Source organism: Empidonax traillii, unplaced genomic scaffold, assembly GCF_003031625.1.
Source record: "Empidonax traillii isolate 1590-97213 ecotype Southwest subspecies unplaced genomic scaffold, ASM303162v1 scaffold117:size1203958, whole genome shotgun sequence".
Classification (NCBI taxonomy): domain Eukaryota; kingdom Metazoa; phylum Chordata; class Aves; order Passeriformes; family Tyrannidae; genus Empidonax; species Empidonax traillii.
The window spans coordinates 565,979-583,973 of NW_020955310.1; the positions used below are offsets into that span (position 1 = coordinate 565,979).

The following is a 17,995-nucleotide window of genomic DNA, read 5'->3' on the forward strand; positions in this document are numbered from 1 at the left end:
CATAACTGATGTAAAATAAACACTTGTATCCCATCATTGCTGAGAAAGAATATATTATTCAAGGATTTACTATTAAAGTATTTCTTTACAGTGTTCTAAATATTACAGAAAAATGAGTTTAGTTTTCTTTATAATTAACCATTCAAAACAAGATATATGCACCTTCATGCATCACAGACTTCCAATTTATTTAGGATAAATATAGACATAACTTCGCAGCAGCAAAGGAAAGATGACATATCTGTTCATTCCTTGCAGTGGTTATGAAACATCCAGCTCAACGGAAATTACGAGTTCTTTGAGTTACACGATACATTTTCAGGTTGAATGATTCTTATTTTAAAAGCTATGACTTCCCTAACTACCTCATCAGAATTGGAGCTTTTTAGAAGATAGCATTTCAGTGGTCATAATCTACTCTTCTCAATAAAAGCACATAGCACCTATCAAGCAATAATACGGAATTTACATATCTTCATAGGTCATCTTTCTGAAATGTTATTAATTTGATATTTGATGTTATTGATTCATCTCTGATCCCATTCAGACTTCGAAGAAATTGCTTCTAAGAACTCCTTTAAATTTTCCAGTCAAACCACACACAGAGCAGAGAAATGATACTGCTCCACATGAGAATTATTTCTGCATTGTTAAAGGAGTCTGGGGGGATCTTGGCCAGACCTTTGATACCTGACAGCTTGTACATCTTTACATGAACGCTGGTAGAGAAACCAAACTGGCTTACTAATCCAGTCTCCCAACTCAGACTGTCATGATTTGAGCACTAATAGTGGATCAACAGATTAACTTAGAAAGGCTTTCAAACCTACACCATTTTCTTCTGCCCTTTCAAGCACGCTAATAAATTAAATAACGCAGTCAGTGATGCAATGTAACTTCAGTACATGGCAAAGCTGACTGTGACTGTGATTTACCTTGGGTTGAATGGCCTCTTTCTGGCTAACAAGCTGAGACCTCAGGATGAGAACTTCTTCCTTGCGAACTTCAAGCTCTTCACTGACTGAGGTCAGCTGGTCCAGAAGGACTCTGTATGCAGGGGCACCAGGGGCAGTTACCTCTGGAGCTCGTGTCTCTGTGAGGGCCTTCTGCAGCTCATTCAACTCATTCTTCAGCTTTTTATTCTCAGATTCAAGTTCTTGACGCTACAAGAAATAGGGACAATTCTGTCACCTAGCAGCACTGCAACACAACGGTAACTCACAGGTACAAAACTGTGGATAAAAATGGTAAAAATGATGACTAACTGCAACAAATCAATCAATCACTCCTGTAATCCCTGCATCTTGACTACGGTCAATAGTGCCTGGGAAGATTTCACTAACAGGGTTAACCTCCCATCTGAAGTGCAAAACCAGAACACATATACATGAATCAGACAAATTTGATGGGAAAAAAACTTACCAATCTTTTTTCCCTCTTATTCTCCCCTTAACAAAAAGAAATAAAGTTCACAACAAATAGTGGTCTTCAGGCTAAGAAGATTCTGCATCACTCAGGGACATCAGAAAATATTTTTACTTTTAGTAATCTAAGATATGCATTAATTTAAATAATATTTTTGAAAAGAGGGCTACATTTATCCCTATATTTTTGCTCAAATTAACTTGCAAGCTGTACTAAGTATTATAACAGAGAATCCCCCTACTTTAGGGGATCTTTTTGTTCTGTAACCCCAGCTACACATCCTACACCCCAAAAAGAGCAGTCCTACAATGAAATGACTGCTGGGTAATATTTGTTCTAGTTTCTCCAGCTAACATTCAGAAACAGAATGGCTGAAGTAATTTCCTATGCCAGCACATACAATTGGTGGCAAGACTTTCACGAGAAAATAACAGAAACCTCTGTTTTAGAATTACCTTGAGCGACTCATACTCCAGCTCAGCACCTCTTATTGGAGGCCTTTCTTCTTCCTATGAAAGAAAACAAGTGTGGAAACTAAAAATTCTATCCTTTTATTTTTTGATTTAGTGGAGGTAGTACAAGAAAAAGGAGTTGAAATTATTTTCCCATACAAATGGAAAACACTCATTCTGGTACTACTAAGTGCTTTAGTTTGAATATTGGCTTTGTCTGCTTTCATTTAATTATGAGTTTATGACACATAATTGGTTAATATAAATAAAATCACGTACAAATCATACTACTGTCACTGGTAATGAAAGAGAGCAGGATGAATCCAAGCATGCTAAAGAAACTCACTGGTACAAAAATAGTAAGAAACAATTGGCAAAACTGGTTTCATAATTTTATAAGAACTCAAGGAGACTAAATCAGAGGAAAATTTAAATTATAATCTGCTAAAGATGTCTAAGCCCACTGCTTTGGCTCTGTATCCTGGTTGAAACACTTTTTAGTCTGCCTAAAATGCACAATTACTCATTCTCCCCAACGTTTAAGTAGATTTCCATATTGCTATTCCTTAACAAAAACAGTTTGGGGTTTTTTTAAGTGAAGTCCCAAGCACTTTTTTTTTTCTGTTGACTTCAATCAGAGGACCTTGGAAAACTAAACCATCAGTCCCTAGAACTAGGCACCAGTATAAAACTTGTCATTAAATAAAGCAAGTAGTGGCGGAAGATGAAGATTTAGTACAAGCCAGTCAGCATTCACACAGCTACTGTTTCACAAGAAGGGACACTGGTGTCAGCATTTGATCAGTGAGAAGGAGTCCACCTTAGCTTTAGCACGAAGAGCCTGTTCTTCCTTTCTGTCCAGTTCATCCTGCAGGGATTGCTTTTCTTGTTCCAGTTCTGTAACCCGTTTCTGCAGTTTGAGGAACAGAGACATATCCAGCGGTGCCTTTTTCTCACTTGGTTCCTGCTTTAAAAAGAACAGAAGGAAGTCAAGAAGTTTTCCCCTTCTACATCACAAGGAAGCACGACAGTGAGTAAAGGTGGGAAACAGACTGGGGAAAGAGAGGAACACAGAAATACTGCTTTATTCTGAGACTTGGCTATCTAAAATACTTTATCAGCTATCAAACGCTCTTTTAAAAAAAGGTTCTACTAGTATAAAATGTTTCTAAGCCTAAAGCCTAGCAAAAGAAAGCACTAGAGACTACCTAGCAGACAGGAGGTCTATAACTAAGCATACCTTATAGTCTTACTTGTTTGAAGGGGGAAAGGAGAAAAAGAAAGTCTGTGGTTAGACTCACCTGGAACAACTGTAAATAAAGGTTGCTTTTTTTTTTTTCCAAATTATTTCTGTAGTAACTTCTTCAGCTACAGAGAAATCTCTCTGGTGATTTACAGGTTAATTTAGTGGGACATGACACAAAATATAGGTACCAGAAAATATATTTTATGCCCTTCTTTTATTATGCTAATCATACAGCCTGTTCTAAGCCTAATCCACTAGCTTCTTCACTTTTTTTCTGGGCAAGGACCAGCATTTGCACTCTGAAGGTACATTAGAAATTGTCCATCAGCCTTTTTGTACTTTTTGTACTGAGAAGATCAAAGTATTTACGATGAACTGTACCATAAAATTTTAAAGCCTAAAAAAGGAACTAGGAAATTAATATTAATGACTGTAGCAGACAAGCAAGCACAGCCATTTCCACTTCAACTCCTTTTACTGTTGAGGGGAAGAGTCATAAACCACACCAACAGCTCAGGAAAAACAAAACAGACTTTGAGTTTCCTGGCTTTACTGGTTTGCATTGAGGTAGACCCTGTTTTTTAATGTGGTTTTGTTAATTAATCTATATTGTTAGTCTAGAGTCAAACTAGAGTTTGAAATGTTAGGGGGTTAAAGAAATACAGTGCTGCATTCATTCACACTCTTGAATTCATTCTTTTCATTCATATTCTAAAACCCAAAACTGGCTCTAGAACAGCAATTCAGCAAGTCTGTAAGCCAAAGGAAAAGATGACGTTTGGCTCATATGTGAACTGCAACCACATGTAGTTGCACTGTCCTTTTCTTGAAGGTAGGGAGCATCATTCTGGAACAATTACACAAAGTGAAAAATATAAGTGGGAAGGCACATTATGAAAGACTCCGCACAGGATCTGTGCCAACATCAATGCGTCAGAGATTTGCATCCAGAGTAGAAAATAATTTTCTGTGGAGGTTTTCAAAAGCAGCAATGACAGAGGCTGTCAAAAGCAGCTCTGGAGATCCCTATCCCAGGCAGAGGGCAAACAGAGTGTGCTGTGCTGTGGCTTACAGTTAAGATGATCTCCAGAATGCACAGAAAAAGCTTTGAATCTGCAAAGTGCCAAGCACAGACAGACCAACCTGAGGGCTCTCTGAGTTACCAATCCCACTGCTCTGGGAAGGGCAAAAAGGAGAGGTTATCTTGGAAATACTAAGCAATGGCTTGGAGTTGCACCACAAATTATTCATGAATATTATTCATTAGCTGAATCAAGAGAGTAATCTTCCTGAAAATTTTTCAGTATCCTGGGATTTGTATCACTGCATATGCAAAGGAATAGTACATTCTGGGAGTTTTATTCATCTCTATGAACTAGAGGAAAATTGATCCAATGTGAGTTGCTCACTCCTAACAGGAAACTCATTCCATGTAGCTAATAAAAATATGGCTTGCCAGTTTTAATCCTTGAGTATACAGTGTGCAGACTCTTCAGGAAAGTCTCACTGGTTTTCTAAACTGCCACTTTGTGTTGAAGAAGTGGTTGTGGTTATCAACACTAAAAAGCAAACGTTTCACATGCAGATCAACTGGATGGCCAAGTATCTAATCTGTGTTTACTGTAATGCAAAGAAGAATTCAAAGCATACTTTGACAAAGACTTTTTACACAGAATCACAACTAACTAGGGAATGAGTGCTTTCTAAAGGGAAATGAAAAAAGTTGGATTAAAGCATTAGATATCTCAATATAAGGATATGCTTTTCAGAAACACTTATGAAAAAAAAGAGATAAGAATGAGTTCAACCATGGAACAATAAGAAGTTGTGGAGGATTTTTAACATTATGTGATGGTTTGGATTTGGCTCTCAGTCAAATGCCTAAACTCACAGTAACAACTCCTTCCCCCTCCTTTATTCTCTTATGGCAAAAGGAAAAAACTATGGAAATTGAAGAATCCGAAACCAATCAAATTATATCAAAATACAGATTCTTACATATATCACAGTTATATACAATTAAAATACTATGTATATAGCAAAAGAACCCCAACCCCCCCCAACACCCAAAGGGAAAAGGAAAAGGGAAAAAGGGACAAAAAGAAAACCGAAACAGATATGCACAATCGAAACCCGTGAATAACTCAATAAAGAACTAGTGAAAGAAAATCTTACTACTCTTCTTGAGATAGCACAATTGCGTCAAATGACCACCGGCACTATCGGCCTCCCAAGGTCTACAAGGCCTCACTAGGCCTCACTCCTCCACACGGGCAGAAACGACAGCAGAGAACCTGAACCTTCAGATCCACCCCAAGGAAAGAGAGCGAAGGCTTCTCTCCCTTCTTATTTATACCCCAGTTTACATAAAAATCGTATGGAATACTGGGAACGTGGGCACTTCCTTGGTTATGAGCTGGTTGCCAGGAAGGCCTAGATTAAAACTATCACACATTACCTCCATCCTCACCGGTAAATCTTCTGCTTCTGTGATCTCAGAGCTAAAAGTATATTCAGATTCATTGCTACTGTGAGTTGAATCCGTTCTTTTGTGTCCAGGCTTGGGGATGCTCTGGAATGCGAAAGAAACAAATCAATACCGCTATATGGTTTTCCCTCTGACTGCTTCTTCACAGCCGCTAATTTAGTTTGTAATATTTGGTGTTATTTCAGAGCTATTAAAATTTATAAGGAAAAGATTTTTGATTCTGGTCTCTCATGCTACCTAAAACATATGAGATGTAGTTCAGAATCAAATCTACGGAGACAGGTCAGATACTACACCATCAAGGACTGCTGTAGAAAGCAGAATCAAGCAACAGTGCAGCACTTCTTGGGAACGAAAAGCTCCATTTACAGGAAGAACGGGCAGAATTCTAAACATTCTATTGAGGAATATTTTTTCTTCCTGACACATAAATTCCTAGAACTACTTAAAATTTAACACTGGATAAAGGTGGCACAAACAATGCCAGCACATGTGAATGACTTCAAATCAAAATAAGGGCAGCAGCACAAGCAATACCACTAGCAAAGTGATAGCAGACATGTAGTGTTGTCACAGATGTGACAATTAAAAAAATTCTTTTTTTAAAAAGTCAACTACAAATTTTAATGTATTTGTTTTGGTTGAACTAATACAAGTAATGGGCATGTAAAAGGACAAATTCTCTTTTCAGGTACAGGTCACCACCACACAGCTGACAGCAGAATCAGTAACTAATCTGTCCCACTAGATTCTGCCTAAACACAGATGTGAACAGTTTTTGGTTTCTCAGATGTTGAGCCACTTACCACCATCAAGTTCATTTCATCCTTGAGATCATCATACCGCTCCTCCAAACGGCTGAACTCATTCAGCAGGTTCTGGTACCGTAACCGCTCGTCATTCAGATCCAGCTCCAGCTGTTTTGTCTCCTCCACAAGCTTCCTCTCCATCGACTCTGTCACAGAGAACAGGAATCCAAAGTGAGAATTCCATCTCTACCCACCATGCAGTGCATCCATCCTGGAGGTACAGGCATATGCCTGCACCAGTGAAACAGCCCGATGTTTGAAGGTGGTGTTTGTGCTTCTGTAGGCAAACATTTAGCCAAAAATATGAAGTGCCGAGGCATTATTGTAGTAATCACAGAGGGCTCACTCAGTCAAGTTAGTCATTCTGTTGATACCTCCTAGTAATTCCAGGAGGTAGGAAGAAGGGATGTTAGCCCACTGCTGTGCTATGTAAAAGCAAAATGTGAAGTGCTTTATGCCTCATGCACACTGACCCCTCTCATCACAGCTCCCTCCACCACAGCCTTCACATCTAGAGTTTATGCTTTCCTAGATGCTTCCACAGGCACAGCATCCAGAAAAGTTGTAGTAGATTAACTGTATTAAATGTCAGAGCCTCCTTTTTTAAAACTGAATTGCTTTGGAACAGTCACCCCTCAAAAAAAGACCCCAAACTCCTAGGATTTAATGGAAATTCAAATGGTAAATAATTCTGATTCGAGTTCTTAAAACACAAAAATGAAACCACTAAACCAAAAGGAGTGCAAAGTAAGCTAAATTAGCCCAATCTATTCAGTAAAGTGTTGCCTAACACGGTAACATGAAGTAGAAAATCTGAATGAAGAGAACAGAGCCAACCTGTTATCTCCCTCGCCTGGTCATGGATGCGGCGGTTCAGCTCCTCCTTTTCTGTTTTCAATAGTGTGTTCTGCTCTTTCAGCTCTGACACCAGCTAAAGAAAGAGTAAAATATTTGATTCAGAATACAGTTCACCTTTCATCAGTAGCTCTAATAGCAATGACATCTTTAACAGTTCAAATACTTAAACTTTTCTTCAGAAAATTAAACTAGTGAACTAAGTTATATCTTCATGTCCCAAATTGCATTTCTTAAATATGTCACCCTGCAGATTCCCCCGTATGTTTTGCACTCCATTTCTGATCAGATGCCAAAACTGCCTTGAATCACTCCACAGTGCCGTATATTTTTCAGTCAAGTCCCAAGGATGTAACTGGTTCATTAAAACAGAAATACTCACAAAATAGTTACACATTTGGTAGTTCTGCTGTATATTCTATTGCACTGGCTAACATCACAATCTACCATCTCATCTCTGCCCTAAAGCTGTGCCACTTTACTGGTACCCAGGTTTAACAATTACTAATTTTTCTCTGATTTTGGTTATTATGCATTCTCTTTGCTTAATCAATTAATATTTTTCCTTATGTTCATCTGATCTTGAAATATATCACTGCAGCATCACATAATGATGGATTGGCTCTTCCAATTGGCTTTTCTCATTCAAAATTTGCACTATTATCAGCAAGTACTCTTGCCAGGAAACAACCTGTTTGTTTGAGGTTAAAGCAAAGATAAGGGGTTAGCTGAAACCTGTTGAACTAGACTGTGTACATGTGCTGAATAAGTTGGCTATTTAAATTAGGTAGGATATAGTAGGACCTTTGAATACTGAGTATGGGATTTCTGACACCTATGAGATTACTCTCTCTAGGTGGGTAAAATGATTTCTTTTTATGAATGCTCTACCTCTAATTCTGAGTGCTTAAGCATTTGGATTTGCAAGTACTTTCAATATCAAAATCTGAATAGACTGGATACATATATTACATACAGTATACAGATTGAGCATATTCTTCTACCATAGTTGTAGTCATTTAGGTATCAAGCCTATTTAAGATTGTACAGGTATAACATTGCTTAAAAACACAGTAAAAATACCAGCCACACAACAGAAGCAATTAAGCCTGGGCAAAACCTGAGGGGACACCCAGCCCCTATAAATCTTCCCATGCACCTGAGACCCCATACGTGCCTGCTCGGTGTCGTGTTTGTATTTGTCTGCCCATTCCTCAATGGTCTTCTTCTCCGACTGAGTTTGGTGCAGCTCCTTGCGGAGCTTGGCAATCTCCTCCTGAAGGCTGATGACACGGTTGGTGGCGTTCTTGGCCTCCTCCTCACTCATCCGAAGCCTTTCCACATCATTCCGCAGCTTCTCTGTCTCTGTACTGTACGTGATCTCCAGGTTGCTCATCTTCTCCAGCAGAGATTTGTACTCTTTGTTCTTTGCAAAACACAACACAGACAGAGCAACTGCTGAAGTTCTGATTTAAGTGAGCCTTTTTGTTCCCCACAGAATATACCCAGACATGGGAGCAAAAGAGCAGCTTCCCCATCTCAAAAAGGTTTTGGTCTGCTTTTGCAGAATTGCTTAACGAGCTGACGGAACAGTCCAGCCTCTAAGCCTGCACATCCCAAAATAAAATCAGATGGAGAGCCCACCCACATCAAACATGATCACCTCACCTTCCCTTAAACTGAGCAACTGACGTACTTCAAGTGAAATACTGGCGTTAAGGGAGCAGATGTTTCCTCTCAGTGCTGCTGAGAGACAGAAATGGATGTTTGACTGTTAAAGTTCTACTGTGGCCTCTCCTTCTCTTCTATCACTATTCTTTATCAGAATAGAGAACTGAGCCCTTACAGTGAAAATTCAGTGCATTCTGTGAATTCCCACAGCACTGCTGAGAAAGGTAATCAAGATTGTGACACATCTTCCCTGAGGCCAGGGAGCTTTTACCTGCTCATCAATTTTTCGCTGCAGCTGCACGATCTTGTTCTCCAAGCCAATGTGAAGCTTCTTGTAGCGTTCTACAGAGCGGGCCTCTATCTTCAGTTTCTTGAGCTCCCTCTTGGCCATCATGCGCCGGTAACAGCATTGCAAGTAAACAATGGCCTTCAAGGTCCGACGGTAGTGCACTCGCGCCAGCCAGCCCCTCACATGCTTCTGAATAATAACAGTCTTGTGCTCCCGAAGCATCTACAGTCAAGAAAAGACACGACAAGGGGTGTTAGAGCTCCAAACTACACCTGTGCAGTTAAACAGACTCCACGATGAGGGGTGTAAAGGTGATGTAAATAGATATCTCAGCCTGCAAAGAGAAACTTCTGATGAAGATGACAAGAAATGCAATTAATTTCAAGAAAAAAAGAAGAGGAAAAGAAGACTATAGTATGGAAGATGACAAGGAGTAAAATGAAAGGGAACCAGAAGGAAAAACATGGTAAGAAAGAACTGGAGGCACACTGAAGCACCAGGCATTCCTTTGTGTTGATGTCAGATGCCAGCTAATTACAAAAATACATGGTACCTGTTGGCAGGATTACAAATACAATCCTTTTTTTTTTTTTTTTACTGCCTCTTTATCTTAAACATTTTTGAATCATTGACATACACTGCACAGGGTTCATCAATGCAAAGTTTAAAATTACCACACTTGATATTCAATGCAGCCAGTACACACTACAACCCGGAGGAAATTGTAGCAGCTGTTGAAAAGTCCAGGGCTTTTGTTTTGTTTGTCTGTGTTTATTTTGTTTTGATTTTTTGTTGTCTTTTTTTGACATATCTTAGACTTGCCAGCATGGAAAAATTTCTGTTTATTTTAATAAGAAATTTATATTTTAATAATTCTTACTTATTTGATGGCAGAAACTTCAACCATAGTTTTGAGGTATAAAAAGAAAACCAACATAGTATTTTTTTAAAATAATTTTTAACATGAAACAGTCAAGAATGCCAACAACCTTTATCGGTGTGTTAGCCAGAAACTTACACTGGGAAGAGTCTACTAGTTGGTTTTGGATCCTTAATCCACTAATTCAATCAGACATCTTCCAGGTCTGGAGCACCTGAATGCTGCGAGACCACAGCTATGATTGGAGAGCCTGCCCATAGCCATAAGGCTTTCAGGACTCTGAGAGCTTTAGAGTTCACTTAACAAAGCCTCTGCAAATTAAACAGTTTATTCTAAAGAACAAAACTGTTTAAGATTTCATGTTAATGCTTGGATTTGATAGTTTAAAGATCACACGAAGCTCAAATTCTTACACTGATTTACCATGAAGGTAAGACAAACTAGTCAGGTACCAACAACTTTATTTTCTTTTATACTTCTTAGCAAATCAATGAATTTAAAATACACTGGCAAAGTGGCATGATTTTAAGATATACATAATTTCTCCCTTAGCATTTATTTCTGAGTTAAAAACAAGACTTGAAATACCAGCACCCAGATAAGCAGCACACCAAGGTAAGGAAGCAGCTCTCTCAGAAGCACAGCAAGGTCAAAAGCCAAAGTCCGTCTGTCTGCATGCCGTGCAGCTGGCACTCCTGTCTCCATCTTATATGTTTTCTGGAACACTCCTTCAGGTTCTCTGCAGGTGCCTGAACACCTGAATACAACTAACTTTCCACAGCATTTTCACCTCAAGTTTGAACAAACAAGTCCTGTAAAATACCTCCATCGTGCAGGGATGGTCCTCATCTGCCAGTGAATTCTTGCACCCATATAATCCAGTGAGGAAACAAGCCGCTCCAACGTAAGGTGAGAGGATCAGAAAAGTCACTTAATTTACCAGGTATTTCCCAGGAAAGATTATGTAAAAGCTATGGAGGAACTAAACTCCTTCTCAAGCAGAGAAGCACATCGCAATGTCTCAGGCAGAAGCTCTCCCCAGGATGTGTGAAACAGATGATTCAACCATCTTAAATTCCTTGCACCTGCCACGTGACTCAACACATGCCCTCTCTTCTAACAACAACAACAGGTACCTTTCACAATCCTAAGGAACAACACGTGTACCACACATTACTGGCAGAGTCACTGCTCAGCCCAGGTGTCCTGTCACAGGGCAACCTTTCGGTTTCACTCGTTGCAATCGTCATGAACTTCAGGACAACCATGTTTACCTTCCCACGGCACACAGAGCCTGTGCTTCTCTCTCTGACCATCCATGTACCTCAGCTTTAATAAAATTCCACCTCAGGAGGACCACACATCCACAGCACACCGCAGGGGCGCTTGTCAGACTGTCATGTTTTACTGTGGTGAACAATTCACCGCCTGGGGGGAATCCTCCTGACAGGCAAGTCTGACCACCCCTTACGGGGACTCCTCCAGAAACCTGCCATCTCTATTAAGAGGAAATATAACAGGTTTATTAAACTCCATGCTCCAAGACAGATGAGGTGTGTACTACTCATAGGACTAACCAGGCACAGAGAAACATCTCCTATTTTCCTAAACAGGGCTTTTAGGTCACCTATTGCTGTGACCCATGTGTCACTTTGTCACATTTGTCAGACCACTGTTAAAAACACATCTTATATAATCTCACAACATAAAATATAGTTTGTAATAACGAAAATGCTAAGAATTCCAATAAAAAGGCAAGTAGATACCCACACAAAAGAAGTCAAACATAGGGGTCTACTACTAAGAAATTCTTATTAAGGGTTACTTGTTTTCCAGCTTTGTGGTTAGTGTATGTTAGAATTCTCTAATTTGGACACACTCATATGTGACTGTGTAAGCAACTTTATTACAAAGATACAGAAACTTCAAACATAAAAGAGAAAGACATGGAACAGAAGCATCAGCTGGCTTTTGGTTGCGTGCCTTCAGTATCTACCTGCTCAAGAAAAAAACCAGAACTCCTTCAGCTACTTTTTCAGAGAAACACAGGCTGATTTTTGAGGCTAGTTAAAACAATTCATGTAGACAAAACTGCCATCATACATGTTGGCATTTTGCAGTTTGAATCGTAAGTCAGTCTCCAGCCCTGCAACCATTGAAGACTGAATTCTAATTTCTCTCCTAAACTATTTTCTATCAAGTGTAATCAGGAAAGTATTATCAATATCACTAGGACAGGGTCATACTGATTTTTCCCCAAAACAAAATCCACACTGAAAAAACATACACTGAAAAATTAAAACAAAAAAATCCCCACCCATGCATAAGTTTCAACCTCCTGTTTTTGTGGGTATCTCTTTGCTAACATTAAGTCTCCTTCAGTATATTCCATCAGCCATTTCAGATCACCAGTTAGGGATAGTTTACATATAATGATGTAAAAAATTATGATTTGGACTCATGGAGGCAGATAAATGCAAGGCCATCTTCAGTATTTAAGTGTCTCAACATTCTATTTAACAAATGAAAAAGTGCGAAATACTGTAAATCCCTGTTGGATTCTCTACTGACAGTACTGAAAGCCTAGGTACATCCGTTGTAGACGACAACAAAAATATCTCTAAAGTGACAAGCTAATTGATGGCAGTACCAGATCCTTCTAATTTCCAGGTGCTGTCCCTCAGTCCATGCTCTGGTGTCTTGTTTATGCATTACAACAACATGCACACAAACGATGTGGTTCCCGATGGGACACCACAGAGCAGCTTTGTCCTGAAGGTATGTGGAAATAAAGCTAGAGCAAAGAGAGAAGAACAGCTTACAATTTCTTACCATTTGGTACTTGTTTCTGACCATGTAACCTCTCAGGAGAGCCTGAAGAGCAATGGTAGTAGCTCGCATGCACTGGTATCTTTTGCGGACCACATACATGCGCTGGAACTTCTGGATAGTGATGGCAGCTCGTGTTCTCCGCAGGAACTTGGCATAGCTAAGCAAGAAAAAGATTACAAATAATACCTGTAAGTATGTTTTACATCCTGCATCTTCAGTTTCTTCCTAATGCTGTCAGTGATACAGAATATTTACTTGCTATTCTACTACATGGCAGTGCAACTGAACGACAAATGAACAGAAACCTTGCAAGGCTTTACTGGGAAACATTTTCACTTGCTCTGAGAACTGTACTGCAGAACTGACAAGATAAACTCAGTTTAATTTTTTGTCACCTTTAAAGCTGTTGCCACTGTGTCATCTTCCAGATCTCCTCTCCTAACCTCAACTTGTAGAAAAAATTTGCTCATTCTTGCCTCTCTGAGTAAGACAATTACAAAGCTTCTTGACACAAGTGTCCTTCCAAACGTCAGTTCTTTCATCACCACCTTGTCTTTGAACAATACCATCTGTACTCCACCCTTCTCCCTGGCCTATCCATGGTCATCCTTCAGAAGTCAATCCAAAGAAATCACCGAGTGATCTATCTCCACTCAGAGTTGCATCCTGGATGAGGAGTAGCTTCTCCAGCAGGACAGACCCAGCCGGAGGGGCACATGGAAACTGGGCATTAAGAATTCAGACAAGAGTCCTGCTTTACCTCACCTGCAACGTATCTCCTAGTACTTACTGTCTGCTCCCAGTAATAATGTACTGCTCTAAGCATTATACAGCCAGGGTAGTACTGTCCTCTCAGGGAGGTCAAAATCAGGCAGGACAGACACACTCATTATATTCAATTTCCTTCATTTCCATGGAAAATCATTTCCTCTCAGACAGTATAGGAAGGAGAAAACAAATTTAAATGCCCTACTTAAATGGATCTGAATTGAGGCTGGTGTGGGATTTCCCATGAGCACTGCTTACCATCGTGCCTGGTACCCTCGGACATGTCTCTGGATGGTGATGGCAGCCTTCCTCATGCGCATGTACTTCTTCCTCATCAGCCAGCCCCGGATCGTCTTTTGGATGCGGATACAGGCAGCTCTCAACTTATCTGCCCTTATTTTTTCCAGATAGGCTACTTGACCAGCCCGGAAAAATATTTTTGTCTTACCAAACTGGTACTTATCCTTGTCCTATTTTCAGAGGTAAAAAGAGGATAAGTTACAGCAGTAAGTGTTAGTGAATATAAAAAGGCATGAAGGGCTAAATGAAAGTACAAGTTAGTAAAGAGGTAAAATTATCTGCGTAATATCTCGGATAAACTGAGACTTAAATTAAATTGTGGAGAAGGGCATTTTGTCTGCATGATCCTGCTAAAAAATTAATACAATAAGGCCACAAGCACGGCCTAAGGGAGCAAGGTGAGGTTTTTGCTTAGATGAGAATGCCATGAAGATAATAACATGGAAGGCTACAGGAGGTGACAAAGGTGCACAGAGGATGAAAGCAATACAGGCAATGCACATGTACAATTTTCTGCTTAAATTGTAGCTGACCCCTCTGAACAGTCCATCTTCAAGCACATTACACAGTACAAACAAAACAGCTGGGGCTTCAGACATGTACACATCGCTTATTGCATCAGGGCTAAAGCAGAACAAAGCTTCTCGCTGCTGCTCAAACACATCTGGAGCTTCAGAACTAAACCAGAAAGGGAATAACATTTTATCTCTACAGGCTCTAATACTCCTTGGAGGAAAAAACTGAGAACACACAAAGACATAAAAAAAATTAATTTTGTTGGCTGTTTGATGTCAAGTTGAAAGGAGCAGCGGCAAAAGAGCTACAGCTTAGGAAACATTTAACACTAAATATTAACACTATACGTTAACACTACACATATTCACAAACCAAAAGATTTTACTTAGGTCCATCCAATGCCACAGAACTTAAAGTCAAGCCCCAACCTGCCAGCACAGTATTTATCTTTTATTTTCCAGATATCCTGTATCTCCAGCTTTGTCTCTTCTTAACCTGCCTTCTCCTGAGAACTGACTGGAACTGTCTCTTGGGAGCCTGTTCATAACTCATTAACAAATTCCAGGAAACACACAGTTCAGGTGTAATGCCAGTGGTGTGGATGGCACAGACTGGGAATGTAGAGCTGCAACTGGAGGTAGGAGGCAAAGCCAGAGGCTGCCAAGGTATGAAGACAACCACAGTGACAAGCAGGGAGACATCACAAGGATCAAAGGAGTGAAAAAGGTTGATTTCAGCACAGGAGCTGAGAGGAGCAGTGTGAGAGACACACACAGACAGAAACACATCCACATTAGGAAATCTCCGGATAACTATACCTTACTGAAGGTGTAGTTAATGCATCTTGCCCTTAGGCAAGGTAAGGCTCACCTTCAAAACACTCACACTTAAAATCACTGTCTTTCTTTCCTGTCATACACTGGGAAATTTTACACTTCCTGTGCCAGTATTAGTGGTTTAGTACTTTGTAGAAGTACTAAACTAGTGTGGCTATGAGGGAGTAAGCCACAGTATCTTTATTCCTTTGGATTCCAAATACTCTCACTGCTGAGTCTGGTACCTTAATCAGTTTCTCCAGGACATTTTTGCATGTCTGCTTACGGTCACCAAGTACATCTCTCTGCTTCATCAGAACACGGTAACGGCTGAAGAACTCTTGGTACGTCCACCTGTCCCAAAACCAGACACAGTGTCAGTCCCAGCAGTGAATATTACCTTAAAAAGAACTGCAGCTGAAAGCAATCCAAAAAGCAGCAAACATACCTGGAGGGGAAGCCAGCAGCACTGATTCGGATGGTCTCCAGGACGCCACAAGCTCTCAGCTGCTGCACTGCCCGTTTTTCATCAAATCTAGGTAGGAATAAAAAGAGCCTGTGGGTGTGGGACTAGTTTTGGATTACTTGGGACTCCTGGTTATGTGCATGCCCAGGACAGGAGTGGCACAGTGGGGAGCAGGGGTGGGTTGCGATGGGTGGTGATCAAGTCCAGGCAGTGCTTCTGAAACTCATGAGTAACAGAGGACAGCCTGGCCAGGGAACTGTTCGAGCCTGTTGGCGCTGGAAGCTGCTCACCCTGCCCTGCTCCCTGCTGGCCAGCCCAACAGCCACAGGACTCTTTGAGTGCCCAGGTTTTAAGCAGACCTTTGAGAAAAGCTCTAAGTAAATTCATATATAAAAAAAAAAAAAAAGATAAGGAAAAAGACACTGGTGTCTGCAAAAACAAATTCCAGCAAATGTCAAACAAGCTTAAGGACTGCAAACTCCCAGTTACATTTAAAACAGCTTGTAATGAAAATGCTGTAATTTTTTTATCATGTATCACCACAAATAAAAAACACCCACAGAAGTATTTCTCCCCCTATGCATCCCCAAACATCTCCTGCTGTAATAGATGTACACACACACATACAATGAATTCATAGCCAGAGAAAGGAGACACAGCACTTCACTCCTGAGTGAGCAGGGTTTAGCAGAGCCTTGATCCTCCAGGGCCCTGGGCAACCCCCTCCCATACATGGGCTACTTGAGCCACACGTGAACCAGCTTACGTGAATGGAAACTTGAAGTCGTTTGGCTTAATACAGCGCACGTAGTGTGGGGTTGTGGCATTCAGGGTTTCCATCAGCAGATGAAGAGAGTTCCGAAACTTTTTGAAAGACAAAAGGAAAAAAATATCAGGGAACAGCCTCAATAAGCTCAGTCATGCTTGAGATAACCTCAGAAGACCTGATCTGCATACCTTTAGTTTAATTATGGCACATATATGTGGATATTCTATGTTTGGCCCACTGGGAACCAAACTGCACTTTTGACTTGAGTCAGACAATGTAGCACATGATCAAAAAGACCCAGCATAACATTTTCAATGCTTCTCAGCTTTCAGCATGTTACATTTGTTTTGAAAAGCATCAGTTTTGGGTTTGGCACCACAACAAGAACTGGGCTGCATGAAATTGTGCCCCACGGTGCATTAGTAATTAGGGATTATTTTTCTTCCAAACTGTAAGTCATAATCAGCTGCAGCTCTCTCAAAATCACAAGGGATCCCAAGAGGCACCAGCAGGTAGAGGGAAGGATTATTTAATAGAGTTGCATCTTCAAACTTACCTGATGTCCCACAGTTTTCTTATGCTCCTTGCTGGCTTGACCTGGCCTGGCCTTGGCTGGTTTGACAGCCGTTCGAGACAGAGGCACGCGCCCTGAAGGGGTTGCTGATGTGGGACTGAGGACCTTCTCCTCATCCTGGAATAACTCTGGTAGCAGTTTAAACTGGTATAACAGCATAAAAATACACAGAGGGTAAGAATCCAGCACGTCATTGCATCTGTTTTTGCTTAAGGTTAAAACCTAGGCTCAGTTTTTGTAAGCACTGCATTTTTGCTGAACTCCAAATGCAAAAAAAGCAGATGAGCTAGTAGTAGAGTGAGTGGGCCATGATTTAATACTAAAAATTTTGTGGGTTTGATCAGTGAGTTTCCTTCTGAAGATAAAATTCTGATTTGAGTGTTTTTTTCATAGAGCTAGCAATAGCTTCCATGTGAAACTGTTAGATACTGACAGCAGTTTCATAAGTACCAACTGCAATTATATATGGCTGCTTTGATCTAAGAAGGAAACAACAGGGTCCTCTCATATTCCACTGGTGCATCAGACTCCTTTGTGGTTGACAGGTATCTGGGACACTGAATAAGGCAGCAGGCAACAAAGATGACTGCTGCTTTATTACTCCAAATTGAAATAATCAACTTAAAAGAGGAGACATTAACTAAAAAAAAAACCCCTGGCCAAATTTATCTGACTGAGATCTACTCCCTGTCAGTAGGAGTGGAGGAAAAACCTGAAACATCCTTCCAAACAGCACACAGGACTTCCACTTCCCTTTTTCTAATGGCTAAAAAATACATAGCTGCTTTGAAGTAACCCGTAAGTAAAAATAACACCACCAGATCTTTTTACTGACAACTA

General features: G+C 40.3%; 1 protein-coding gene across 17 annotated transcripts in view; it reads right to left on the reverse strand.

Moving 5' to 3' along the window:
- MYO5A (myosin VA) overlaps positions 1-17,995 on the reverse strand; it is a 99,217-nt gene that overhangs the window by 19,857 nt on the left and 61,365 nt on the right. For 11 of the 17 annotated variants that reach the window (XM_027883048.1, XM_027883036.1, XM_027883043.1 and 8 more), the window contains 14 exons: positions 17,138-17,299; positions 16,579-16,676; positions 15,795-15,881; positions 15,592-15,700; positions 13,974-14,185; positions 12,948-13,104; positions 9,218-9,457; positions 8,453-8,701; positions 7,258-7,351; positions 6,418-6,566; positions 5,582-5,695; positions 2,698-2,841; positions 1,881-1,934; positions 936-1,163 (listed from right to left, as the gene is read on the reverse strand). In XM_027883048.1, coding sequence (XP_027738849.1) covers positions 936-1,163; positions 1,881-1,934; positions 2,698-2,841; positions 5,582-5,695; positions 6,418-6,566; positions 7,258-7,351; positions 8,453-8,701; positions 9,218-9,457; positions 12,948-13,104; positions 13,974-14,185; positions 15,592-15,700; positions 15,795-15,881; positions 16,579-16,676; positions 17,138-17,299 — 2,097 coding nt within the window. Of the gene's footprint in view, positions 1-935; positions 1,164-1,880; positions 1,935-2,697; positions 2,845-5,581; positions 5,696-6,417; positions 6,567-7,257; positions 7,352-8,452; positions 8,702-9,217; positions 9,458-12,947; positions 13,105-13,973; positions 14,186-15,591; positions 15,701-15,794; positions 15,882-16,578; positions 16,677-17,137; positions 17,300-17,995 lie in introns of all 17 variants that reach the window. The other 6 variants (XM_027883034.1, XM_027883035.1, XM_027883032.1 and 3 more) reach the window with 1 other exon arrangement.